This window comes from Oryctolagus cuniculus, chromosome 7 (assembly GCF_051225735.1).
Source record: "Oryctolagus cuniculus isolate XC-2025 breed Fujian yellow rabbit chromosome 7, ASM5122573v1, whole genome shotgun sequence".
NCBI classification, from domain to species: Eukaryota; Metazoa; Chordata; class Mammalia; order Lagomorpha; family Leporidae; genus Oryctolagus; species Oryctolagus cuniculus.
This window is the reverse complement of record NC_142873.1, coordinates 8,102,863-8,129,551: the sequence shown is the minus strand read 5'-3', so window position 1 is coordinate 8,129,551 and position 26,689 is coordinate 8,102,863. Positions and strand designations below refer to the sequence as shown.

Genomic DNA, 26,689 nt, shown 5'->3' with positions numbered 1-26,689 from the left:
GAGCCGCCTGGAACCGCGGCCCTACACACACCTTCTCTCCTGCCCTAGGGCTCAGCACCAGCCTCACGGGCGCCGCACCCGACCCGGCGTCCACCACCAGGCTCCCGCCGCCAGTGAGCCCTGGGCCCACGGAGCTCTGCCTTGGCGCCCCGCACCTCTGCTCTTCTGCTCCCCAGCCCCAAGGGGTCACCCCGTCGGACTTGCCTGCCGACTCCGCATCCCCAGGGAGTACCTCGTCCGTTCCCGAGGGCGTGCCCGGGACCCCGCCAACCACTGCCCAGGGCACAGCCCTACATCTCACTGTCTCAGATGGGACCCCAGTTCCCGGGGTAGGGCCGGGTACCTGGCAGGTCCCTGTCCAGGGCACACCCCTACATCTCACCGACCTGGGTGGGACCCCAGTTCCTGGGGTAGGGCCTGGTACCCAGCAGGTCTCTGTCCAGGGCACACCCCTAGATCGCACAGCTTATCCGGGTGGGACCCCAGTTCCCGGGGTAGGGCCTGGTACCCAGCAGGTCTCTGTCCAGGGCACACCCATAGATCGCACAGCTTATCCGGGTGGGACCCCAGTTCCTGGGGTAGGGCTGGGTACCCGGCAGGTCCCTGTCCCGGGCACACCCCTAGATCGTGCAGCTTATCCGGGTGGGACCCCAGTTCTCAGCAAAGGGCCCAGGACCCGCCAGCTACTGCCCAGGGCACTTTCTTAATCTCCAGGCCCCGGGTGGGACCTCGGTTCCCGGGGTAGGACCCAGGGCCTGGCAGGTCCCTAGATGGGTGCCTTGGCGTCCCCACTAGTCCTGTGCCTGTAGTCTAGTCTACTAGTCCTATGCCTGAGGGGGTGTCCCTGTCCCCCGTGAAGGGACTGGGACCCCTGTGGCCTCAGCTCTGAGCTCTGCTTCTGACTCACTGTCCAGGGCGGCGTGACTCGGTGGCCATCAGCAGCGAGCCCCTCACTCGGCTCCACCGGCCAGGCTTCAGCTACTTCTGGGACGGCGGCGCCCGGTGGGTCCTCTGCATCCAGCTGGTCCCGTGGTGCTGAGACTCCGGGCGGCTCTCTGGGGCAGGAAGAGAGCGTGGCGGCGTCGCCCAGGTCGGGGAAGCCAGCTGTGGCCCAGGGAACCACTGCGCCGCCTGTGTCCACAGCCCAGAGCCAGGCTGCAGCTCGGGAGAGCAATGCAACAGGTGCCCGCGGGGTGGCTGTGGGCCGAGGAATCGAACCCCGGGGGGCTCCGACACCCAATTCCCTCCTTGGCTTCCACCTCTAGACAACAAGCAGCAGTGTGTGCCGGGCAGTAGCGTCCCCAGTCACTCTCCAGACGATCCCACGGCCACAGTCTTGGCCCTCCCGTCCCCCCTGTATAACCCTGAGGACGGAGAAGGGGCTGGGAGGGGGAGAGCGGGTGTGCTAAGAGCTGTCTCCCAGGCAGGGGTGGGGACGTTGGCTGTGCTACTTACTGTGTGGCCGGAGGCAGGTTCCCTGACCTCTCTGAACCTCTTTCCCCCCATCTCTAATGAAGCACTATCATCGTAAGGTAGCAGCTACCAGTCAGCGGTGGGTCCGCTGTTCTAGTGTCAGCTCCCTGTGCGAGTGGCGGTGACCATTCCTGTTCTCACCGCTCGGTCCGGGGGTGGCCTTATTCTCAGCTGATGAGTTTCACATGGTGATGAGAGAGCCCAGTGCTGGGTCACAGACACTGCAGACTCCCACAGGGACTGTGTGACACTATTTCTCTCTCCCGGGCCTGCGATGGTGCTTTGCATCTTGGTGTATGACTTAATTAAGTCATTTCCTCAGCGCCTGTTTTAAATACGACATTGAATTATGCGTATCAAGATGAGCAAGACTTGCTTCCTGTTTCTTATTTTTTTAAAAATATTTTTCTCTGCGGGTGGGGGAGGGAGGGGACTTTCTGTCTGTTGGTTCACTCATGGCTAGAGCTGGGCCAGGCTGAAGCCAGGAGCAAGGAGCTCCATCCGGGTCTCCCACGTGGATCACAGGGGCCCAAGCACTTGGGCCATCTTCTCTGCTTTCCCAGGTGCATTAGCAGGGAGCTGGATCAGGAACACAGCAGGGGCCAGCGCTGTGGTGTAGAAGGCTAAGCCTCTGCCTGCAGTGCGGCATCCCATATGGGCGCCGGTTTGAGTCCCAGGTGCTCCACTTCCCATCCAGCTCTCTGCTGTGGCCTGGGAAAGCAGCGGGAGATGGCCCAAGTCCTTGGGCCCTGCACCCATGTGGGAGACCTGGAAGAAGCTCCTGGCTCCTGGCTTCAGCCTGGCCCAGCTCTGGCCTTTGCGGCCATCTGGAGAGTGAAACGGTGGATGGAAAACTTTTCCCTCTATCTGTCCCTCTGTCTCAAATAAATAATCTTACAAAAAAAAAAAAAAAATGTGGAGAGAACGATGATCTTGGGCACGTGGTGTGGGTGGTGTGGGCACTGGCTCCACCATTCTGGTGTTGATGTGTACGTGGCTTTTCCCTACTGAAGGTCCTTAATTGGAGATGAGTTACTAAGAGCACAAGGTATACACTGCTCTAGGCATCCTGCACACCCAGGGTCGGTCATTGAGGTACTGTTTATTACAGTGACTGCCTGGAGGCAGTCTGATGCCCCCGAGAACAGATTGGCTAAATAGCTCAGGGCATTCAATGAAATATGCTGCCTTTAGAAGAAATAAGGTGGCTTTTCATGTGTTCAAAAAAAAAAATTCAAGTGGGTGAAGGATCTTCTCCAGCCATCTGTTAATAGCGGTTGGCCCTGGGCTGGGTGCTGGGATATTTTGGGGTCAATATTTTATAATAATAAACCACAGAAGTTTACGATGGTAATTTCCATATTAAAAATAAAGAACCGGCAGGGCCCTGAGGGGACCTGGGTGACTGAACGTGAGAGCAGGTGAGGACACGGCCAGCCTGCCAGGGCCGGAGGTCGCTGGCGGGGAGAGGCTGGGTGGAGGTGTGACGGGCCCTGCGTGCCGTGGGGGAGCCTCCGCACAGCTGGTGGGTGACGTGAGGGCACTGGGCCTCTTGGGGTGTGGCCTGCTGCAAGGTGCTGATGCAGCCACTCGGGCTGGTACACACACCTGTGGAGGTGAGGCGGGGTTGGCGAGGTTTCCCGCGGCGGCCGCGTGCGTGGCGGTGGCTGCCCGGCCCACACTGGGGCAGCCGCCGGTATCAGGCGTTCTTCCCGCCTGGCCACGCTGACAGTGACTCCTTTATTTCTCCACGTGTAGCTGTGGTCAGCACAGAGGACGGCACTGACGTGAGACCCACAGCTGCTGGCACTCGGGCCCAGCGTCTCGCCACCAGCGCATGGACCCGCACGGAGACTGGAGGGAAAGCAGGTAGCTCCCTGGCTCACCGAGTTCCCACGCTAACAGCTCAGCAGGGCGGTGGGGCAATGGCCCCTGAGCCCAGGGCGCGGACAGACAGCAGGAGATGCTGGGGGCGGGGCGGGGTGAAGGTGTGGGTCCCAGCTGCAGCTCTGCGCACAGCTTCCTCGGCCGCGCCGCCATCTGCAGGGGGGGACAGCAGGCACTCCCGCCTCCCCCAGCCTCGTGCCCGGAGGGGCGCTCTGTGAGCACCGGGAGTGTTGGAAGCAGAGGGGTCCCACTGCGGGACGGCTGACGGGCCCTCCTCACAGACCCCAGCGCTTTCGGGACTGGAGAACAGAACACGGCTGCCTGGCGGGTGGGAGAGCCAGCAGGGCCCCAGGGCGGGAGGCGCCACTCCCTGCAGCCGCTCCCTGCCGGTTCCCCTTGTGGCTGAGCCCCTCTCGGCCCATCCTCCCATCTGAAGCACCAGATCCAGGCAGCACCCCTGGCGGCCCCGCCCCCGTGACTGCTAGAGGCTGGGGTTTCCCAGTGATGATGGGACCCTTCCTGCCCGAGCTGCCCAACTTTCCCTGCTTCAGGGCACGCCTTTGGGATCCTGAAGGCAGACTTTGTCGTCTCATCTCTGAAGAACCCGGAGATGAGAGACCAGTTTCTGAGCGAGGTGAGACTCGGCCCACGTTTAACCGTGACTTGACAAGGCCAGGCAGTGCGCTGAGATCCGTACATGCAGAGAGAACGCTCTGGAAAGCAGCCAGGTGTGTTCCCAGGGCCGTCAGTTTGGCCCTGGTGACGGGCGGTGGTTGTGTGCCAGGGCTTCCTTGGCCCCCTCCCCAGCATTTTCTCGGAAGCTGTCTGTTTGAATCAAGACAGCGCAGTCGGGGGACCCGCGTCTGGGTCTTGGCTTGCAGTTAGTCACTGTGTGACCTTCAACAAGCAACTCTGTGCGTCCCAGGAGCACTCGGCTCACCTGGGGGTGCTGTGGGGAAGTGACCTCCCACAGAGAGCTCAGAAAACTGGCGCACAGTAGGCACCCTGCACACAGCCTGGCAGGGTCGCTACCAGCACTGTTACAGCATCCAATACACATTTGTGGCGGAGTATTTTTTCAGTTCTTTTAAAGTAGTATGGGATAGGAGACTGTGGCATCGGACTGTTCCTAAGTACAGAGATGGGGATTAGGGAGCTTCTGGCTCATCTTGCTAATGACAGAACAAGAGAAAATGACACAGCTCAGCATCCGATGGATTTCTTAGCAAAATTTTACAAAGGTTTACAAAAGTTAAGGGTCTGTGTGTTATTTATTTATTTATTTTTGGTTGGGGGTGGGTAGGTGTGAGGGAAGACAAAGGAATTGCGACTTCTCTAGTTAGTTGATTCCTTAAAATCAGATGTCCTGTGTGTGGTCCTGGTTGAAGTCCTTCAGCACTCTTTGGGGGTGTACTTATTAAAGCTGCCTTCTATTTTTAAATTGGAGCCAACAGGAAAACTGGGGTTAAAATGGAGGATTCTATCTTTTGGTCAGCTTTTTGGAATACATCAGTTTCACAAATGGGATGGCCATGTTAATGCGAAGACTTTCTGTTGTCACGGATTTAAAAGATGAAATTGGTGGAGACAAGGGGTGTGTGTGGGGGGGAGGTGGAATAGATATTATCAATTTTAGCATCATTTTAAATTCCACATAGAGAGCCAGCAAACAGTGGTAGCCAGCGCGTCCCAGTGTCGGGAATGGGGAGAGGAAACACAGTGCTCAGAGCTGGGCTTGGACTTGTCCTTTACTCTGGCTGGAGTTAGAACCCTCGGAGCAGGTTCAAGATGCCTGGGCCCAGTCCTTACAGAGGTTCTGTTTCATTGCTGAGTGGTGGGGCTCAGGAGGAAGCCCAACTCTTTAAAAGTCTTTCTAAAATTAATTAATTTATTTGAAGGACAAAGTGGTAGGGGAGGGAGGGAGAGAAAGAGACTGAGGGGGGTGGTGAGAGAGAGAGAGAGAGATCCATCTTCCAACTGCTGGTTCATTCCCAAACAGCCAAGTAGCGGGGACTAGGCCGGGCTGAAGCCGGGAGACAGGAACGCCATCTGGGTCTCCCACTTGGGTGCAGGGGCCCGAGCACCTGGGCCGTCCTCTGCTGCTTTCCCAGCTGCATTAGCGGGGAGCTGGATCGGAAGCGGAGCAGCTGGACGTGAACAGGCACTCGGGTCTGGGATGTCCACAGTGCTAAGTGCTGTCCTCTCCTCTCCACCCCAACACACTTTTGGAAAAACCCAGTGATTCCGATTAACGGTCAGGATTGAGAGCCACTAACTTAGTCATTTGTTTCAGTTTCTGTTGTCATTAAACTTCCTTTTTTTTTTTTTCTCATAAAACTGATGTATATAAGCCGGCGCTGCGGCTCAGTAGGCTAATCCTCCGCCTTGTGGCGCTGGCACACCTGGTTCTAGTCCCGGTCGGGGCTCCGGATTCTGTCCCGGTTGCCCCTCTTCCAGGCCAGCTCTCTGCTGTGGCCAGGGAGTGCAGTGGAGGATGGCCCAAGTACTTGGGCCCTGCACCCCATGGGAGACCAGGAGAAGTACCTGGCTCCTGCCATCGGATCAGCGCGGTGCGCCGGCCGCAGCGTGCCGGCTGCAGCGGCCATTGGAGGGTGAACCAACGGCAAAAGGAAGACCTTTCTCTCTCTCTCTCTCTCTCTCTCTCACTGTCCACTCTGCCTGTCAAATAAATAAATAATTAAATAAAGATTTAAAAAAAATGCATACTTTAAAAAAAATGATGTATATAATTTCCCATTGGTGAAAAGTGCTAATGACAAAAGGCAGACAGCTGGAGAGAAGCTGAAAACACAAATACCTCAGGACTGGGGACCCACAGGCTCCCAAGGTGGCACCAGCAGACTTTCTCTTTCTGCTGTTTCAGATCCAGGCAGTCTTGAAGCGTGCATTAGGCCACACGCGGTTCAGCCTGAAATGGGTCGGCTCTGAAGTGAATGGAAGATAGCACCGGCTGCCCCCTGCACTTTCCCTTCCACACAGTCGGCTCTGGATTCGGAGTGAATTCTAGGTTGGTTTTTTTTTTTTTTTAATTGATTTTTATTGATTTGAGAGAGACGGAGAGGGAGTGAGCTCCCATCTGCTGGTTCCTCCCTAGATGCCTGGAAGACTCTGTCCAGGTGTTCTTCAGGGGTGGCGGGGACCTGGGTACTTGGGGCCATCACCGCTGCGTGCCCAGGGTGTGCTTGAGCAGGAAGCTGGAGTCTGGAAGGGAAGCAGGACCAAAATCCGGGCATGCCAGGACGGGTGTGGGCTTCCCAGGTGGCCCCTTAGCTTCACCAGCCGCCTGCCCCACATGCCAGTTGTTAAGTGCCTCGTGGACAGGGATTAGAAATAACTGGAGATATGCAAGAGGCACAGGCCTACAGCTGGCACAGAGGAAAATTCCACATGAAACCTGCACCCCGGCTCCGGGAGAACGGAACGGGTAAGGCGAAGATGGGATACGTGGAGCAGCAAACCTTCAGAACGTTCAGCCACCAAGAACAAAACATCGGAACCAAACAACGGAAATCCTGAAAAGGAACCCCGTTAGCCCGTGGGGGACTGAGGGCGGGCAGAAGTGGTCTGGGTGGCTACACGGGGCCACACTTTGCATCCGACCCAAGGAGGCTGCCTCCCAGCCGCACAGCACGAGGCGCTCTGCCGCCACTGTCCCAGCTTGTGTGTCCCACAGCTGTTGTTTGACCTGGAAGTCGGGACGTTCTGAGACACGTGGTTCAGAGCGACTGTTCCTGCATACGTTTTCTTTCTTGTTTTCTAGGAGTGCACCTAGCGCCCAGGGGCCCGCTGAAAGTAAGGCAGTAACACATCAAGTACAGCAGCAACTTGAGCCTGAAATGCTTAAAGTTAAAGTTTATTTGTAGTCTTTGTAGGAATATCAATAAAAGACCTCAAACGTATCTATATCTGTACATGTACAAGAACCGTCAAAAATTATTCACAGAACAAAAATAAATCTTCTTTAGAACAAACCCAGGTAATGAAATGCAGGTATGGATCTCACATATGGAACAATCTACGTGCTACTAGCACAAAAATATGGCTTTAAAAATAAAAACCAAATCTTGGGTTTTGTTTTTCTAAGGTGTATCTCTCTCTTGAAATAAAAAATAAATTATTTAGAGCTATCATTGTAAAATAGTCATGTGTATTAACACACTCTTGTTAAGGCCCTGGGGATGAAAAAACAAAATCAGGCTTAGAAGGTAAATTCGTCCTGGGAGTGACTCGGGTTAAGGTGCTGCTGTCCGCGTGAGCTGAGTTCTCGTGTGACTAAGAAATGTCTAAGCACCAGGCAAGATTTAACCTTTATTACTCATCTCAACTTTTCTGCAGGGTAGTGGTGACTGTGACAATTAGTATTTCCTCTGCTGGGGGAGTGGGACTGAAATTCTCCCACTGGGAGTTTGGATGTGACATAAAGAGGATGCGTGTACGCACATAAATTTTGCAGCCCCATCACGCAGATGATGGACGTCCCCACAGCACAGCTTCTGTGGAAGTGTCTCTGTACCAACAGAATAAATCTGGTTTTAAGTCCCACACCAAGCAGTTGCTGAGGGAAAACTGAGGGTGACTGAGAGCCCAGTGGGACGCGGAAAGGCACGCGGAAGCACGGGCAAACACGACCTCTGCCCGGCGGCTCACTGCCTTTGCCGAGTCTTGCTTAGTGGGTTACGCGGACACCTGAGGATGAACTGATCAGGAGCCAAAGCCGCTTCTCTCTGAATCCTACTGGCAGACCAGTGACGTTCAACTTCCTATGACTCCCTCTGGCATCAATAAAGACATCTAGAGTTCTTCAAATTCAAACCCAATCAACTCAAAGTCATTTTAACTTATATATACATATAACACATATAGTACACTGTCAAGAGGATAGGATGAGCGCAGCAAATCTGAAACACACTCAGGAGAGTTTGGGAGCCACTGCTTGTGAACTGAGCTGGGTTAACATTCAGCAAACAGAAGCCCTAGGCATGGTGTGTTTCGTGTGAGGACGCACGTGTCTACAAAAACCACCCTGCCGCACATCTGTGTATTTTAGGCGTGGGCAAAGGATACAAATCCTCCCGTGTCCTCGAACCTCTGAGCTGCCCAGAAGACTTCACGCCTCAGTCTCCTGGGTCACCCATCTCCTTCGGGTCCTTTCACTGCTCCTAAGGTAGCACCTAGTCCATCTCATGCAAATTACATCACTTTTGTCTTTCTCAAACTCGAGAGCGTTAATCACTAGGCCATGACCACAAGCGAATGCTTCTAGAACGAGAAACAACCATTCAAAAGAGATTCTATGTAAAATTCAGCACCCCAGTGATTCTTGCGTTTAAGAAATTAGCTAAGTTCTTTCTACCGACATTGATGAAAAACAGTCTCCCACATTTTTGGCTTCCAGGTAAGGGGTGGGAAGGCCACTACTTATTGCTGGGGGCAAGCAGAGAATTTCGTTATGAGACTTGAAAAGGAAGAGGGATGGAGAAGGAGGCCCTTTGGCTTCCCACTATTTGAAGAAGGGGCCTGCAAAGGTGAGACTTGAAATGCAGGGGAGGTCATGGCCTCCGGAGCTGCTGGAGCTGCCCAGTGAGAAAGCCCGTCTGGTGGCGGGCTTGTGACGATGGCGTGACAGATGAGACGGAGGGAATCCCGAGAGGATCCCTTCCCCCAGCTCAGTGCCATCACTGCCTGGCTTATCAGAAACTCAGCCTTGCGGGAAACCCAACAACAAATGCAAACTCACTGGACGGCTGTCTTGCTCTGGTACTTCCAGAAAAGAATTCTGCTCCCAAATCCAGTGTACCCTGGAAGGCAGAGTGAAAGCCAAGGGTCCATAGAGGCACAGATCCAGAAACAAAAGCCACACACTGACATCCAAAGTCAGCCTCATTCTCCAGGGCGCACAGTCAATGCTCACAGTATTCTGAGACAGGAAATCTTTCTGCTGCTGCCTACCGCCATCACGGAGAAAGGGAGGACGTCAGAGAAAGCGGATTCCAACTGGAGACTAAATGAACAACAGTAACAAAAGGCAAAGGGCTGTAGCGGCATGATTCCCTCACTTTCCCGGATCTGGACAGGCTGCCCGCCTTGGACAGGTGGCTTGCTTGGTGCCTGCTACAGCAGTTACCCGGTGATCTGCTCTCTGTCATGGCCTTGACTGCTGGGACTCGGGGAACACGATGACCCGACGGAAGTAAAATGCTTTCACGGCTTCAGCTCAGACAGCTTATCGCTCAGGGGTGTGAAAGGGGAGCAGGGACCTCTGTCTTCCGAGTCCTAGGAATAACTCCCTGTTCACGGCCAAGTGTGCTTGTCGGCTAGACACTCTGCAAGCGCTTTACCTTAACTTCAGATGTCTGTGCAACCCTGCTCCTGTAGTGCACCCCGTGAGATGGTGACGTTCTGAGGGAGGCGTGAAATGTCAGGCATGGCCCTCACCTAACCGTGTGCCTCCTCCCCGTAAAGCAAAGGGCTGTGCCTATTTGGGCTGAAGAAAGGCCAAGCAGTGCCCCTGTGAAAATCATTACCTGTTGCTTTTTAAAAAGATGTATTTATTTGAAAGGCAGAGTTACAGAGAGAAAGAGGGGACAGAGTGAGCCTCATCTGCTGGTTCACCCCCAAAATGGTTGCAATGGCCAGGGCTGGGCCAGGCCAAGGCTAGGAGCCAGGAGCCTCATCCAGATCTCCCACATGGGTGCAGGGACCCAAGCACTTGGGCCATCTACTGCTTCCCCAGGTGCATTAGCAGGGAGCTGGCTCGGAAGTGGAGCAGCTGAGACTTGGACTGGTGCCCATGTGGCGCCAGTGTCACAGGCTGCAGCTTAACCTGCCGCGTCACAATGCCACCCCGCCTGTTGCTGCCTTCTTCCATTCTCTAAGGATATACTCAGAAAAATGTTTGGGAAGGAGCAGGCTCAAAGGATAATCTAAAATTTAATGTCTGGTAATAGCTTCGAACTTTCTGCTTACTTCCAACCTTCTTATGTTTTTATTCTTTTCTTCATTCAAGATTAGCCTGATGGTAGAGGGCTACACCACCTGCATGCATGTTCGGGGTGCCTGATCTTCCAATGTGGACCACTCCACAGAGCTCTCACAACACTAACAGAGACGCGTTGCATCCATCAGAAACAGAGCTGCTGTTCTGTGTCTCCGCTCAGTCCCCAGCACGGGTGAGTCCATCAGCCCTCTGTAATGCGTACCAACGCCCGAGACTTCCACAGCCTCCATGGAAGACATCACCCACATCACTCACGTACTTAAGGCCACTGAAACTGACAGTCTTTCCCTGGGTCTTCTGCAGCACGGTTGAAGGCTTTTTACAAAGAATGAATTAAACGTGGCTGGAGCTGGGAGTCGCCACGAGCAAGAAGAGACTGGTGTTCACAGCCTTTCCCCCAACACGCGACCTGACTCCTGGTAACCTCTGTGTCCTGTTCAGATAAGTGATTTTGGCCACAGCGTGCCCTCGGCTTGAAAGGAGCAGACAAGAATTTGTAAAATAACTGCCAAGGGCCAAGAAAACACACCAGTGCCAAAACAGCGTGGCTTGAAGTCCGCAGATCAGATAAGCGGACTGGAGGGCTCCCGGCGTCGCCCTCCGTCAGGCATGGGGCTGTGATGAAAGGGGCTGTGTGGAGAGGGTGAGGGGCTGGGGCCATGGGCACGCTGCCGAAGCGCAGGCCCGGGACCTGGTGAGAGGGGGGCTTGGTGCCTGTGTCCGGGCCTCCCTCCAGAGGGCACTGGCCAGCGTCTCCTGCTCCAGGCCACACCCGCCATTACGCAGAAGGACTCGCTCCACACAGCGCACTCCCCCAGGTCTTTCTCCCTCCCCTTTTCTTTTTTTTTTTAAATTGCTTTTCCTTAAATTTTATAATTTAAAATAAACATCATTAACTTACTTGAGAAATGCTATTGCTTCCTCAATGTAAAATTGCTTACATCTTGTGGAAAGAGATTGAAGACCCTTTAACATATCTGACGGCACAGAAGGCAGGACCTCCTCCTGTTAGTGCAGTTCTATGTACATACGTGTGTATATATGTGTATATCTATTTGTTTACAGAATGTCTGGATAATGCACACAATTCCACACCTCTGGAAAAAAGGAAGCAAGTTGGCTGCCACAGCTTTTTTTTGTCCTCTATTAATAAAGACGAGGATGACAAGTGTTGAGACTGGGTCGTTACTGCCAGATCTCCCAAGGGCATGGGAGTAACAATAGGAACCTGTGTGAGAGCCATCGTCACTTCTGAGCCGACGATGCTTCAGGTTTGGATTTCCTTTCCAAATTTTACGGAAGGGATAGGAGGCAGAAGGAACTATTTAAAAGGTAGAGATAGAGATAAAATTACCCTGCCCACAGACCTGCTAGTTACAATGGATACGCTCTTCATCCCAAACAGGCATTAGAACTTACAAATAGAAAACAATTTTTTTTTCCTAGGAAATACTCAGATTCCTGCGATGGTATGGTTAGCCCTTTTCTATGTGGAAGAAAGGGTGTTCAGTTTGGATGCTTAGGGACAGCACACTGGAATAACCTCTCCAGGGGAGAGTAGACCCTGTTGGCTGAAGACTGCTCCCACCAGCTAGAGGGAAGGGCAGTGGAAGGACGTGTGAAGATGAGGATGGTAGTGGAGACACATAGATTTACAGCTCTGTAAACTCTAAAGAGGAAGAAGTCCACTCTTGATTACAACCAGGGTAAACAAAGTCCCCCATGGAAAACAGAGCAGACACGGACGGGGGCGCCAGAGAGACACAGAGCAGCTCTGCCCTGTGTCCTCGGACGCGGTGAGCCCCGGATCGGATTAGCTGTCCGACCAGATCCAGGCGTGGCCGGTCGCTGGCAGATGACTGTTTCGGATCTTGGTATCTGCATGTTTTCCTAAAGGATGTGGGGGCGCAGGTGGGGTTTCTAAACTGGCAGACGAATCCCTGAAAAACTCCTTCTGACGAGGCCCCAGGGCACGCCACGTACTTCCAGCAGACAGACGTGTGGCCTCTGCCTGCGGCACCCACAGGCTCACGTCGCACGCACACGCACTTCCTACTTTTCCTCAACAACTGCAGTGCTTTCAACAAGAGGAAAAACAATAATAAAAATAGCAATAATTAAAAAGGTATTCTACATTATTAACTCCCATTTGGTATATTACAGTGGTATTTTCTGTACATGGCCCAGAACTAAGTTCCCTATGTACATAGACACACGGGGGGTGGGGAAGCATTGACCTTGGAAGTCTTCGCCTTATGCCCTGAAAGACAAGGTTTCCTCCTTCATTCCCGAGGTCCTCACCACACCGCCACACTGCCGTTCCGAAGGGGCAACGTTCCGTCGACCTGGAGGGGCCTGGGGCGGGCGCGCGGGGCAGCCTCCTCGGGTCTCCCGCACGGCCCGTCAGCAGCTGCTGTTTTTGAATTCACCATTCTCCGTGATGGAAAGCTTGGTGGGGTTGGTGGGGGAGATGCCGTTGCGCACCTGCATGCTGTAGCGCTCCTTCACCTGCGTCAGCGCGCTCATCAGCCTGGTGTTGGCCGAATCCAGCGACACGATCCGTTTTTCCTACAACACACCAATCGGGGCTTTATTCGGGCTCTTTGCGGGCAGAGATACATGTCTGGAACTTTACTGAAAGACTAGCCCGTGCTTTCCCTCAAACAGCAGCACAAATGGAACGTCTCTGCCTCTTTCTGCACACTGATCCAGCTCATGTCCCCTGAGCCCGCGGGGTCTCCGTGTATTTTCTCTCCCTCTCTTCCTCCTTTCAACAAGAAGAGCTTGTTACGAATAATCTCCACGGACCCAGGCCATCAGATAAAAACGACACCGTGCGTACCGCCTACCTACGCACACAGGTGTCGAGAGCCTTACTGTTTGAAGGGCTCTGGCCAGGACCGAACGTGGCAGTTAGGTGGCGAAGAAAGAAGCACCAGAGGTTTCATTCGGGGAGAAGTGCATGTGATCCATGGGCTCTGAGCCCCCAGACAGGGCGTGTCACGCACATTTGGAGAGAATTTGCACGGTGCTCAAAATTAACACGATACATGGTGGCAGTTCAGAGTCACCAACAAGGTGAGGATGCAACAGCAAGAGGGCACAAGGCAGCCAGAAGCTCAGACCGAGGGGTTACTGCAACACGGGGAGGGGTGTGGCTGAAGGGGCGCCGCGAACAGTACATGAGGACGAACAGAGAACGCAGCTCCTAGGCCATTCCAGCTCCGTCACTCAGAAAGCTGCCCGCTGAGGGCACTGCTTTCGTCTCACTTTTGAGTGTCTGCAAAAAATCGCTTTAGAACCATTATTTTGAGAAAGGGCTGTTGAATACACATACACAAAAAAATCCCCAGGGGTGTGTGTGTGTGTGTGTGTGTGTGTAGGGGAGCAAACTAAAGGCAAAATGGCAATCTGCATAAAAAAAAATCACCCCAGAAAACATCATCAGTCTCACGCTCACAAAGATTAGGAGAGACACCCTAATTGTAGCTCCAGCAGCTAGGGGATGTACTCCAGAACCTTCCCAACATAAAGCCCACATGTTTCAGGAGACAAGGTTAACCAAGGCTTTTCCCATGCTCACCAAAGTAAGAAGCAAATGGCACGGGAGGAACCACCCCAGGCCTGAAGCAGTCTTCCTGCTCTGGGGTTTCACAGTTCACCCAGGCCAGGGCACGGGAGATTCACACACGGTGAGGTTCGGCAGAGGCAGAGGGCTCAGGGCTGCCGTGCACCTCACCAGGAAGCAGCAGCCGCTCCCGGGCGCCCAGCAGCACCACGCAGCCTGGAGACACGCAGCCAGGAGACACGCTGCCGGGCACGCAGGGGCAGGCGTGCTGCGGGGGGAGGTGAGGAAAGCCACCCTGGACTACAGCACCCAGAGCCCTTTCTGCTCACCGTAGTGGGCGGGCAGGGCGGGGTCCACACAGCAGCAGTGCCTGTGGTGGCCACAGTTTCAAAAGCATGAAAAAACAACAGAGTAGCACATGCTTGTTAACACTTACAGAAAAAAAAAAAAAAAATGGTCCTTCCCCTCATGGAGAACGAGGTGTACATAAAACCCGAGTACTGACTATCCATGAATCTAGCATAAGATGCTCTGTATTTTGGAAAGGTAACTGTTTTAAGGCCTTTCAAGAACAATAATTATATTACAAAAATTAAGAGCCAATGGAGCTTACTGGGCTAACAAGCACAGATCTTTTAAAAAGCCAATAGTTTAGGATTGGCCAGCGGTTACTAGAAGACAAAAAGGCAAGAGGCACACATCATGTCCTTGCCCCTCCCCCGTGGTTAGGAATGATCTCTACGCAGGACACTCATTTCTTGAAATGATGAAAGGAGAAGATATTTCAGTACTGGGATAAGTTATAAGGACCCAATGCTAAGGAAAGCAGGATTCTCCAGGGCTCATCTAAAATAAAAATCAGGTATTCATGGAAGACTGTTTGAGTCTTACTGAGCCAAAAAGCAGGCCAAGCATTGTAATCTAAGATGGTAACTACTTATTGTCTAAAAGCAACAACCAAAGCTAAGCAACTCCCCCAACTAACCCGGATGTGTCCCCTAGAGGAGCTCTCTTCCTAAGTCCCCCTACCACACTCCCCCAAAAGAAAAGAAAAAGTAAGAAAGAAGTATGTACATTTGGAAGTCAAGTTCAGTAGGCAAAACATGCTCTGATATTTGGGTTCCGCCTGGACTGGAAGTCAAAGCAGTCTAGTCGGTGCCTGACAGGAAGGAGTGGCAGGAGCTGGAATGTGTAGGAGGCTGGTACACCGGGTCAGGGCTGGGAACTGCTCAGCTAGAGAACGGACAGGTTTACTTGCCTGTTTGAATAATTTCATCTCCATTTATGACCTGTAATTTAACACAGCGGAGATATCACTTGCAACAGTAACTAGGCAGCTGCGTGGCTTCCACGGGAAGGGAGCCCATCTAGGTTCTCCATCTGAGTCACCCGGAGACATCCTGGGGGGGCGCTGTCTCCTCGTGCTTGGGAGTGGAGCACGGTACATCCCATGGTCTGATATTTAAGGAATGCTCCTTAGTACCACCATCAGCGGCCCCACGCCGAGCTACACAGTCCGGGAGGGGTGACTCTGCCGCTCACCACGGAGCACTCATCCCTCAGCAGCTCTAGTTAGGAGGCTGGTGCGGGCCTGTGCCTTGTAGATGAAGTGGCTAGGGGCGGGGGGCGGGGGGGGCAAGCCCTTATGTGGCAGCGCAGGGCAGCTGAAGGGGCACCTGGGTGCTACTGTTGGGTTTCACTTGAGCGTAAGGAAATCAACTGTATTCATGTCAAATATTTTTATTACCAGTGCACCAAGGTACACGTGAGACAGAAAAGCACGGGTTACCTCGCTGGGGAGCCTCCACCCGCCAACATGTCTTTAGTCTATTCAATGATGCCACAAGGGTTGCTCTGCTCCAGCCAACACTTTGAAGGTAAGAGTTATCCGTACAAAAGAAAAGATCCGATGCAAAGCCATTCACCCCAAAGGACGCCCAGGGATGTTCGGTCTCGTTACAGTAAGGTTTTAATGGATCAGTAAGCCAACAGCTAGAAGTGAGAACCCTTCCTTTTTAAGTGTTTATAATTTGTTTGTATGTGGTGCAGTGGTTTTACAAATATGGTCTCATGGATTTGCCAGGCATTCTCTAGGGATCTGGGGTAAGTCTCTGGTAAAATAATTTATCACACAATAATGCCTATATATATTTGAGTGGGAAACTTTTTATATCTGACCCACTGGCAGAGGATGGTCTTGGCTGTGGAGTGGTCAGCAGGAAGCGGGATACTGATCTATGGAAGGTGCCTTGCTTCCATCAAACTAGGCCAGGGAGCTAAGCTACGTGAGAACCCCTGCCTTGAAGTATGGGCTCCAAATACTAACCGAGTCAGCAGAGTGCAAGTCACTGATGCCGACAGGTTGTGATGCTCTCCTGGTAAGTGGAGACCAAGTCCTTACTTTCCAGAGCTTTTGAGCCCTGACAACTCATCTTCCCTCTGAGTCTATGACCCGATTACCTTGCTGTGGGTGTCGAAACAGGGGGCAGATCGGAAGTAGAAAGCTTCCGAAGCTAATGATGTTCTGAAGGCCAAAGTCAGCCAACATGCAGAGCCAGCCCACGGCCCACCCCGGCTCCCTCTGCTCAAGACTGGCAGTCTTAGGCCGGCTGGGATGGTTAGGAAGGTCTGCATTGTCTCATTAGAACTGAAACTTCTCATGTGTTAGTAGGCCTCTCCCTGCTTCATGCTGTTACACTGAAATGGCAAAAGCGGCAACCTGTCAACACTGCTTTCCCTGAACTGCCTTCTGTGTCCAGGGCGTCCTCTTTAGCCTCTGGGGGAATTCTCACAGCATGTACAGCAAGACGGCTTTGCCTCCCCCTTATTTATCTTGGGGACACCTAGAAAGATTATAAAGCAAAAAGGACCAAGTAAGACCATTATAGGCAACCTTTCTTCTGATTCTTAGCAGGTCCAAACATCCAGAAATATTTTGGGGGAACTACACGAATGAGAGTGCGCCACGACTCACACCTGGCTCCAAGTCTACTGTGTGTGAAGGAGTGTGGGGTGTGCGACGCAGTACCCCCGTTACGCCTTCAGCCTCACTGCTGAGCCCTCTGAGAATGGAGCTTCGCCCCACACTGACTGGAAGGAAACTAGGCTGGTAAGCACATGTTAAGAACGCTGGGGGCTCTCACACAGACCACGGGCTCTTAAGTAGACAAGGGCACTGAACAACTATGAACAAAGTCTCTCTCTCTCTCTCTCTGGGTGAGAAACAAAAACCTGGCTGAGTTGTCTTCAAGGAGGCCGTATGTTCAGCGACTGGACCACCTGCTATCAAGACTGTGCCTGATGCCTGTTAGCTGTTTCACCTTAAGAAACACAACCGTATCTGACGCTGATGAGATGAAGAGGAGGGAAGGCACCTGCCCCGCCTCCTGGCTGTCCCTCTGGTCCCTCTGTGGGACGCTCTTGCCAGTCATCACCCTGGTGGCATCCTAGGCATCTGCTACACTGAGCAGAGGTGTCTACATTCTAAGTTCATCAAGCTGCTTTTTTATTTTTTTAAGAGAAAGTTTTATCAAAAGAGGCTCGCTAGGCACAGTGCCAACAAAGAAGGGCAGCAAAGCACATTCCGAACAGCAGTGCCAGACCCAGAACTGGAGGGGTGATGAGGAGAGCTGCCTGATCCTCCCCCTGCAACTCCATTACCGTCGGGGGCTAGAGGAGGGAGGCAGGGCACGTGACCGACAAGACCAGGAACAGCACAGCCAAGCAGTGGTCAGCGAGATCACAGGCCAGACACATGCAGTGCACTTCGGATGGTCACCCTCTTCCAGAAAGCCTTCCTTCCCGTAAGGGAAGAAGCAAACCCCATCATGCACTAGGCTGAGACCCGTGACGCAACTGGACTAAGCACACTGTCACTGCTGGGGTAGCACACTGGGCACAGTGAAAGAAAGGCAAAACGCTGCAGCTCTCAGAGGAACCGAGGTAATCTCCAAGAGGAGGCGCCGAGAACTCTTCACTGGCCTGTTTTGCAGGGCCTGCCTTGGCATTTGCGAGGAGGAGAAATCAGGAAATAGCAGCTATTACAAACAAGTGCCTTCTCCTGCCTCCCAGCCACTCACCTGCGCGTCAATTATCTTCTGCTTTGCGTCGATAACCGCCTGCATCTCAGCGTGATCCTTCTTCAGTTCTTCCTCTACAGCCATTAGCCTGGGCCGGGGCAGGAAGGAGGAGTTACCATTTCGGAGAGAGGGCTGAGTATTCCAGCGAACAGGAAACTCAAAACTTCTCCCACCTCCCCAGCAAAGGCCTGCGATCACTCGTTCTCCTCCCCCACCTTTGATGAAGACGTCCAAGGTTGGCTTTTCTCTGCTTTTTCATCTCCTTTGGAGTGAACAGTATTCCCATAATCATTTCTTCTTTCTCCTCTACAGATCCCATCCCTTGCACAACTTAATTTCACGTTAAAATATCAAAGCAAACAACAAAGAACGCCCAACAGCTCTCTTCACTCACAGAGCTAAGCTTTCTAGGTACTCTGTTTGTAGTAGCCCTCGTGTCTCTCTTTCACCACTCACATTTCAGTCCACTGATGCCCCCTCCAACACTCTGGCTCTCAGTCAGATTGCTGGTTACTCCCACTACTACGACCTTTCGCCCTCCACTGACTGAACCAGGGCACAGCAACGGACAGTATGGAAGCCTGTGTTCGTGAGCATAGACTGAGGAGCCCGACCACCTGGGTCTCACAACACTACGTCACCTTGGGCAAGTGACTTCCATCTGTTGCCTGTTTATTTGTAAAACAGGAATAACAATGCTCATCTCAGAGAATGCATGAAGATTAAGCAAATTATTTTAAAGTCCCTGGTTTTTAGTGAAAAATGTGTACATGTTTGGTAAAACCAACTTCTCCCTTGGCATCTGTGGTACTCTTGGTCCTGTGGCCCTAAAGATAACCAGCGGAACTTCTTGCCGTGTCTCCGGACTTGTTTTTAAACGTGAAGTTAGTCTAGGACATTGGATATTCAGATTTTAAACAAAATGTATTTATAGATTTGCGAGGCAGAGAGAGTGGCACTGACACACACACGCAGAGTCAGAACAAGCTCCCGCCCACTGGGTCACCCCTCAGACACCTGCACTGGCCAGGGTGGTGCTGGGACATGGAGTTAGGTCTCCTACGTGGGTGGCAGAGGCTCAACTGCTTGAGCCATCACTGCTGTCTCCCAGCGTGTGTGTCAGCAGGAAGCCAGACATCAAACCCAGGCACTCTGAGAAGGGAAGCAGGCATCTAACCAGCGTCTTGACCACTAGGCCGAATGCTGGAATTCTGAGATTTCTCTAAACCTAGTTTTCCCTTGAAATATCAAGGGAGTCACTTTGTTTTTATTTTTCCAATTTTATCTTCCTAGGCAGCGCCCTAGGCCTCCTATGGATGCTGTTTGAAGAGACCCAGTCACCACACTGAGTACACAGGTGGCTGAACGTGGTGGCTGCTGCTGCTCCTCTGAGTCTCGCCGCCCCCGCCTCCGGCCCCGCACCTGCTGATGATGCTCTTCATCTGGCTGTCCTTGTCCTCCTGCTGCCTGCGCAGCCGCTCCTCGCTGGCCTCCAGCCGGGCCTTGTACTCCAGCAGCAGCTTCTGCATCTGCTGCTCCTGCACCAGCAGGCGCCGCTCGTACTCCTCCAGCCGCCGGCTGGACGCTCGCAGGCGCTCCTTCAGCTTCGTGATTTCCTGTTCGTACTGCAGCGGAGACGAGGAGAGACACGCGAGTTACGCTACTGGTGACTGACTTCGGAGCGAGGACCGCCCCGGCAGTGCCGCGCACGCTGCCTGGGCGCCAGGGCGCTCTCACATTATCACTGGCAGAGACGTGGGTGCAGCCGCACCCGCCTTCTAGAACTGCATTTGCAATCTTCACTTGGCATTCTATCATCTATATATTTTTGTGCCTCTCTCCACATTAAACTACCAGTTGCTACCAGCCACATCCAATCTGTGATGGTATAAAATGAGACGAGCAAAAAAAAAAAAAAAAAAAAAAATCAAGCATTTAGAAGCTTAAAGAATCCCCTGACTATGACAGAAATGGTTTCTGTGTTATCACCGCGCGGCAGGATTGCTGACAGATCTCAGGATCTCGGCTCGGAGCGCTGTTCCCTCACTCTGCTAGGGGACAAGCGAGATTTCTTCCCTGTCCAGCCACTGTGTCAACAGGCCGTATTCACACAGCGGTGGCTGGCGCTGCTCCCTAAGGCAGCCAAGGCCCGCGTGTGCTCCAGGGCAGAGTAACACTGCCTTGTGGCTCATGCTCAGGACACGGCTTCTCTGCTCGGCTGGCTCCGTTCCTGCTGGAGCACACGTGTCTGAGGCCTCACTAAGAAGCCCTTGATGAATTAGGAACGCAGCACGGCCTTTCTCGTACTGAGGTCGTGGACGCTGGGCTGAGTACACGAGAGCGTGAGGTTCCGCAGGTGCAGTGAGAAGCAGAGGGTCTCACATGGACGGTCTACTCTCTCTCCCTGTTAGTGATCAATTCGCAGGGTGCTCTGTGCCCTGAAATCCATGTTCCCATGCTGTTTTCACATTTAACTGACCAGCAGACAACCAGTTACTGCCCACCCAACATTATGGTTCTAACCAGGGGTGGGGAACCTTTTTTCTGCCAAGGGCCATTTGGTTATTTTGGACATCATCTGCAGGCCACACAAAATTATCTACTTAAAGATCTGCCTGCTACAGATTTATTGAATTTCGAATCCTGCCTGTGGTTGCCTTGGCAGGAAAAGACCAATCTGTAGGCCTTGTATGGCCTGCGGGCTGGACGTTCCCCACCCCATGTACACGTTCATCCAGAAGGTCAAAGGTGAGAGTCTTGAAGGCCTGAAGAGGTAGACTGCATCGATAATCATAGTTAATTGTCTGGTTGTCAATTAATATGATAAGTCTATACAAGATGTCAAGGTTCTTGTCTGATAATCCTCTCTCCCCGCCCTGTGTCAACTTTTCTTGAAAAAAAACAAAACAAAACAAACAAAACAACAACAACAACAACAACAAAAAAAAAAAAACAAATAAAACCTAAGCAGCAGATAATATTCTTTTAATAATTATCTGCAGGGCTGGGCATTCTTTAACATTAACCCAAAGAGGCAAAAAGAAATAAACCAAACCCAAACCAAATTGTTACCCAGATATAAAGGGGAAGTCTAGTCCTTATATTATTTTTGGCTTTGGTTGAAGACTAACAACCAAGTTAAAGAGACACTAAGTATTTACCTAAAATGACTAGACATGGATAGCACAGTGTCTTGCAGATTAAGGCAATCTATAATTAAAGAGACAGCATTAGCCAACAGCTCTCCTCCAACGTACCATGGTGGCCACCTCCTACATATGTTCACGCTACTGCCCGCTTACACGCAGGTACACACCTAAGAGTTAACATGGGAGGCCAAGGTGGCGCTAGGAGTGGAGGGCGGGGCGGGGGGGATCAAGTCCTGCAAGAAGGTGGCGGGGCCTCTCGCTGCGCAGCACCGTCAGTGAGCACGCACGAGGTTTTACCTTCTCAGCATGCTTCGCTTCGTCTGGATTCTGCTCAGTTTCCTCCACATCCTCCTCGTACTGCCCGTTGTTCAGAACCCAGGCTGCTGTCCTCTCCACAGGCGACATGGTGGCAGAGTCCACGGGTGACTGAACCTGCATCAGAAACAGTCACGAGTAGCTCCCTGAGTGCTCCCTGACTTGTAGGTTTCACACAGTGGTTCCTGGAAGTCCTAACGCTGATCTTTCAGCATTCTAATACACCTTCTCACACCAAGGTCATATTTTATTAAGGCCAGGACCAGGGGTGGGGAAACAGAACATCCATCTGTGTAAGAACAGACAATTCTAAATAGCAATTTGTATACTTCACATCCAAGATTCAGGCTTTCTCTCCCTCTGCAAGAAGCCAAAGCCTTAAAACTGTAATTCTGCTTACCCAGTGGTCCAAATGCTGTTAGGTACTAACTAAATTACCTACTGATGATGACAGAATGAGAGACATAATGGTTGACTGCTCAGGTTAGGAAACAACTGTTTAACCCAGAGATGACCAGGAACCCAAGAACTGACTAATGTTAAACTCACAAGGTGCCAATTTGTGTATCAGAATACCTAATATGTGTGGTTTTCATTATAACCACTTAGACAAAGAGAAGGATAAGTGATATTGGTTTTTATAGACCACTGACTTCCTGATGGGTTAAGACCACTCAGGAGTCCATATTTTAGACAACAAACTTTCTCGATACATACAGGATCCAAACAATGGGCACTGGATAGTCTAAGGGATTTTTATGTCTAGCTAGGATAGCAAGATATATAGCCTTTTCCCAATATAGATAGAGAGTTAAGAATTCTGGCTGATGCCAGCGCTGTGGGATAGCAGGTTAAACCTGCTTAACCTATTGGTACCTGCAGCATCAGTATCCCATATGGGCACTGGTTCAAGTCTCCACTTTTGGTCCAACTCCCTGCTAATAGTCTGGAAAAGCAGCAGAAGACAGCGCAAGTCCTTGGGCCCCTGTACCCACGTGAGAGACCTGGAAGAAGCTCCTGGCTCTTGGCTTCAGATTGGCCCACCTCTGCTACTGCAGCCATCTGGGGGTGAACCAGTGGATGGAAGAGCTCTCTCTCCATCTCTCCCTCTCAAATAAATAAATAAATAAATCTTAGGGAAAAAAAATTCTGCCTTTCAGGAACAAGTCCGACACCCAGTAGTCAAGTTACTTAGTCCCTTAAATACAATTTTCCTAATCTACTGAATAGGGCTACCACTGCCATAGCCAACACCACCATCCTAACAGGGAGCTTGAGGACGTGGTAATATAACAATAATAACTTGATAAGATAGTAAAGTGTGTGGAAGGCCTTTGGAAACTTCCGAATGAGACAGGTCAGATGTCTGTAATTTCTACATCTATGTCTAGAAAGCTGGCACTGGACACTGCACTTTATATTAGGCTACAGGACGCTAGTGCTTTTCCCACAAACAGTGATGGAAACACAACTTTTCCTGACTGGCCTGAGGGGTTGTGGGAAGGAGAGCGAAGGGGAGGGCAGGGAAGGGGAGAAGGAGGCAAACCTTGTAATCCGAGTTAGCCTTTTATAATTCAGATGGATTTATATTTGAGGACCAATACTCCATAAGCTCACAATTGAAGAGAATTTTCTCTCCTCTGCAATGCCATACATTCTAAGAATTTTTATTTCACTTTGGAATAGAACCTAGTTAAGCTCTAAAAAGACATTTTAAAAGAAGGCATGTTTTTGACGACCTTGAGAGTTAGAAAGATTAGATTTTACAACCTGTTACACAGATAAAAGATGGGTTAGGAGAAACTTGAAAACTAACTACACAGGCGGAAGTAGTATGAGGGTCTAAGATCTGAGTAAGAAGCTGGTTCAGAGCTGTTCAGATTCCAGATCTACATCAATGGAAACGGCTCCATGCCTGAGGATGGATGTGTGCAGTTCAACTGAGAGTGAGCTAGCAATTCCTTTCATAAAGGCTTTTCCCTCAATGTATCAGAAACACGCAAGCACGTCCTAAACTCTAGCACCCAGTCTCCACTATGGTAGGTAGATGTGCCTCTTCATTTATTTGTATAACCACACCTATTGCTTTTGTCATCCCTAGCTTTTCACTGATACATTATTTACTTATCTCTCTCTCTCTCTTTTTTTCTACTTATCTCATTTAAAACCACCTTTTAAATTAGGTAAGCCCTGTGTTAAACAACATCAGTAAGACTCTGAATTTGATGTTTATATATATATATGTATGTTTATAAATAAATGGCCATATATTTTTAATATGCATTAAAATATGTACTTGATTAATAATTACCTTGTACACACAAATAATTTTGAATATCACATTTTGGGCATTTACCTATGGGACCCAGTGTCACTTATAAAAGGAAGATAAATATCTCTAACAAGAAACAAACGGGATAGACTGTGAGAGCACTTGGTAAACTTCAAGGCACTTTACACACACAGACACATATACCACAGTTCTCCCCCTGCTGGACTTTAAAAGCGGAGTATAATAAACTGCTTTAGGACTGCTAAAGATAGGTTATTGTTTGATGTATGTGCATCTGAAAGGCAAAAGGATATATAACATCGAGGCTTAACAAATTAGTAGAAGGTCAAGTTTTAAAGGAGACCATTTTAAACAAGATTTTAGTTTTAAATCTTGTCACTTCAGCACAAAGAATACAGGAAAGCTGTGAAACCAGGCTTTTCTATTCAATAGCAATTTGAAATAAAGCAGTGAATAAAACTGATAACCACTGTTTAGAATGTATCATTTCAAGGCAGCTAACTCAACAGCTTTCTGTTCATGTAGTAAACAAGAAGTCGCCTGAATGAACTTTCTTTCCCTGTGATTTGTTACAAGTACCTGTCAAGTGTCTGTAAAAGCAATGCAAACCAATGCCATTCCTAGGAACACATGCAGGAGCAATCTTAGCTCTAACAGCACATTAAAACAATTAGAGAAACACTAAATAAGATGTAAAAACAAGGGTTGATTGATTCTATGGGTGAGGATGGCGGCTACTCTGTCTTCAGAAGGACTAATATAATGTCCAATGAATGGTGGGACATTAGTCAAAGGGAAATCATCATTCTGAGTCTATTCCTACTTAATTGGTTGACTCTTACTTTCAGCCACTTTCTAATATATCCTAGCACTTTGTCTAACATATAGTAGGTGGTCAACATAACAAAATAAAATGGACAAACATATCAGACCAATCTTAATTATTCCTTCTATTTATAAAAAAGCCTCAACAAAATCATAAAGACATGAGAAACTGATGTTTCATTTTTTCAAAGATTTATTTGTTAACTTGAAAGGCACAGTTACAGAGAAAGAGAGAGAATTTCCCATCTGCTGGTTTACTCCCCAAATGGCCATTACATCCCCAAATGGCTGAGCCAGGCTGAAGCCAGGAGCCAGGAACTCAACTGGGGTGGCCCACATGCATGGCAAGGGCCCAAGTACTCAGGTCATCTTCTGTTGCTTTCCCAGGCATATTAGCAAGGAGCTGGATCAGAAGTGGATCAGCTGGGACATGAACCTTTGCCCATATGGGATGCTGGCATTGCACAGGGTAGCTTAGCCCACAGCAACACAATGCTGGCCCCATGAGAAACTACTAAGTCAGAAATAGTTATTATACTAGACTGGAAGAAAATAGAGGTGATTTTTATTTCAAAATTATTTTTTGTTGCAATGTGTTCTTCCTTTGAACTATACAAAAATAACATCCAATTGTCTTGAGCATTATGTGTACTGGTCTTACTGCTGAATTAGGTTGTCAACCTAATAGCACCATATCCTAGAGTTCTTTCAAATGACAATGACTAGCTAAGTGAGCATTCACTGCTCAGTGAAGTGCTATTCATTTATTAACATCCTAGATTCTCTGAGAATTCATTACTAGCCTAACACCAAGAGAATGACATTTCCTGTCTTACCTCTCATCTGTTGGAAGGGTACCAAAGGCTTTTCCTCAATGACTGTTCCATCTCCTTTAGAGCTGAACAGTCAGAAAAGAAAGAGGTTAGGAAGTGGTTCAGATCCATCTTGGTACAACCTCAGGAAGGGCCTTTACAGGCACTGAATTTCCGCAAGACCAGCAAAGAGGGGCCAGTGTTGTGGCTGAGTGGGTAACACTGCTTCCTGTAACGCCAGCATCCCACATGGGCGCCAGGTCATGTCCTAGCTGTTCCACTTATGATCCAGCTCCCTGCTAAGGACCTGGGAGAAGTAGTGGAAGATGGCCCAACCGTTTGAGCCCCTGCCACCCATATGGGAGACCTGGATGAAATTCCTGGCTCCCAGCTTTGGCCTAGCCCAGCAATGGCTGATGCAGCCATTTTGGGATGGAAGATCTCTCTGTCTCTCCCTCTCTCTCTCTGTAATTCTGACTTGCAAGAATCAATCAATAAATCTTATAAACAAACAAATAAAGACCAGCAAAGAAAATGAAAGATGAAAAAGAAACAAGGGAAAAAGAGATAAGAGCAGAAATTCCTGTTAAGAATACCTCCCTCTTGAGACAAAGCTGTACAGAATTTCTTGGGGTTGGGGTTGGGGTGGGATGCTTTAGGGCACAAGAGCCTGACAGTAGTTTCACTGATACTACAGTTGGTCAGAGTCTGAGTCTGTGAGGACCAAGGAGAAAAGGCTGGCTCTCTGCTCCCTGTTCCTTGCTAGTATTTATCAACAAGACTTGTTGACTTCAGTCTGTATAGGTTCCCATAAATGAATAATGCTTCTGCTGTCGACTCTGAAGAAAGGGCTAAAATAATAAGTAAACTCAGAGTTCTCGAGAAGGTTGGTTCGCAGAGGGTTGGACAACTCCCAGTTTGAAAACTGCAGTACCATTATCTAGAAGTTTTGGCAAATGCCTACTGTAAAATGCCTCTTCAAACCCGAGTTCTTAAGGTTAGGCAAAACGCTAAGTGTGAACAGCTCATATCTTGTAAATAAAGTCTATTATTTGTATAGAGTACATGACACATGAGAGACAAAACAGATACAAAAATGAGAAAAAAAGAAACCTAAGTAGAAGCTAAAAAGGGTAAAAAAAAATCAAAAGACAGCTTTCTGGAAAAAAAAATCTTTGTGTATTATTTCACTTGGATTTTACTTCCTTCCTGCTTGCTAAATGGAGAACACTGAAGCTTGTCACACTGCCAACAATGGCTGCTCCTTTGT

General features: G+C 50.3%; 2 protein-coding genes across 28 annotated transcripts in view; one reads left to right on the top strand and one right to left on the bottom strand.

Moving 5' to 3' along the window:
- The window catches only part of CLEC20A (C-type lectin domain containing 20A), a 28,350-nt gene extending 17,940 nt beyond the window's left edge, over nucleotides 1-10,410 (top strand). For 11 of the 12 annotated variants that reach the window (XM_089336826.1, XM_089336825.1, XM_089336822.1 and 8 more), the window contains 6 exons: nucleotides 49-329; nucleotides 915-1,182; nucleotides 3,232-3,342; nucleotides 3,912-3,994; nucleotides 6,245-6,388; nucleotides 7,142-10,410. In XM_089336826.1, the coding sequence (XP_089192952.1) occupies nucleotides 49-329; nucleotides 915-1,182; nucleotides 3,232-3,342; nucleotides 3,912-3,994; nucleotides 6,245-6,325 (824 nt within the window). In that variant the 3' untranslated portion in view covers nucleotides 6,326-6,388; nucleotides 7,142-10,410. The remainder of the gene's footprint in view (nucleotides 1-48; nucleotides 330-914; nucleotides 1,183-3,231; nucleotides 3,343-3,911; nucleotides 3,995-6,244; nucleotides 6,389-7,141) is intronic. The other variant, XM_089336827.1, reaches the window with a different exon arrangement.
- Nucleotides 7,219-26,689, bottom strand: part of RASAL2 (RAS protein activator like 2) — a 416,913-nt gene continuing 397,442 nt past the window's right edge. For 11 of the 16 annotated variants that reach the window (XM_051856990.3, XM_089336816.1, XM_051856986.3 and 8 more), the window contains 5 exons: nucleotides 21,472-21,606; nucleotides 19,448-19,650; nucleotides 18,026-18,113; nucleotides 15,205-15,235; nucleotides 7,219-12,946 (listed from right to left, as the gene is read on the bottom strand). In XM_051856990.3, coding sequence (XP_051712950.2) covers nucleotides 12,804-12,946; nucleotides 15,205-15,235; nucleotides 18,026-18,113; nucleotides 19,448-19,650; nucleotides 21,472-21,606 — 600 coding nt within the window. In that variant the 3' untranslated portion in view covers nucleotides 7,219-12,803. The remainder of the gene's footprint in view (nucleotides 12,947-15,204; nucleotides 15,236-18,025; nucleotides 18,114-19,447; nucleotides 19,651-21,471; nucleotides 21,607-26,689) is intronic. The other 5 variants (XM_051856991.3, XM_051856992.3, XM_051856987.3 and 2 more) reach the window with 1 other exon arrangement.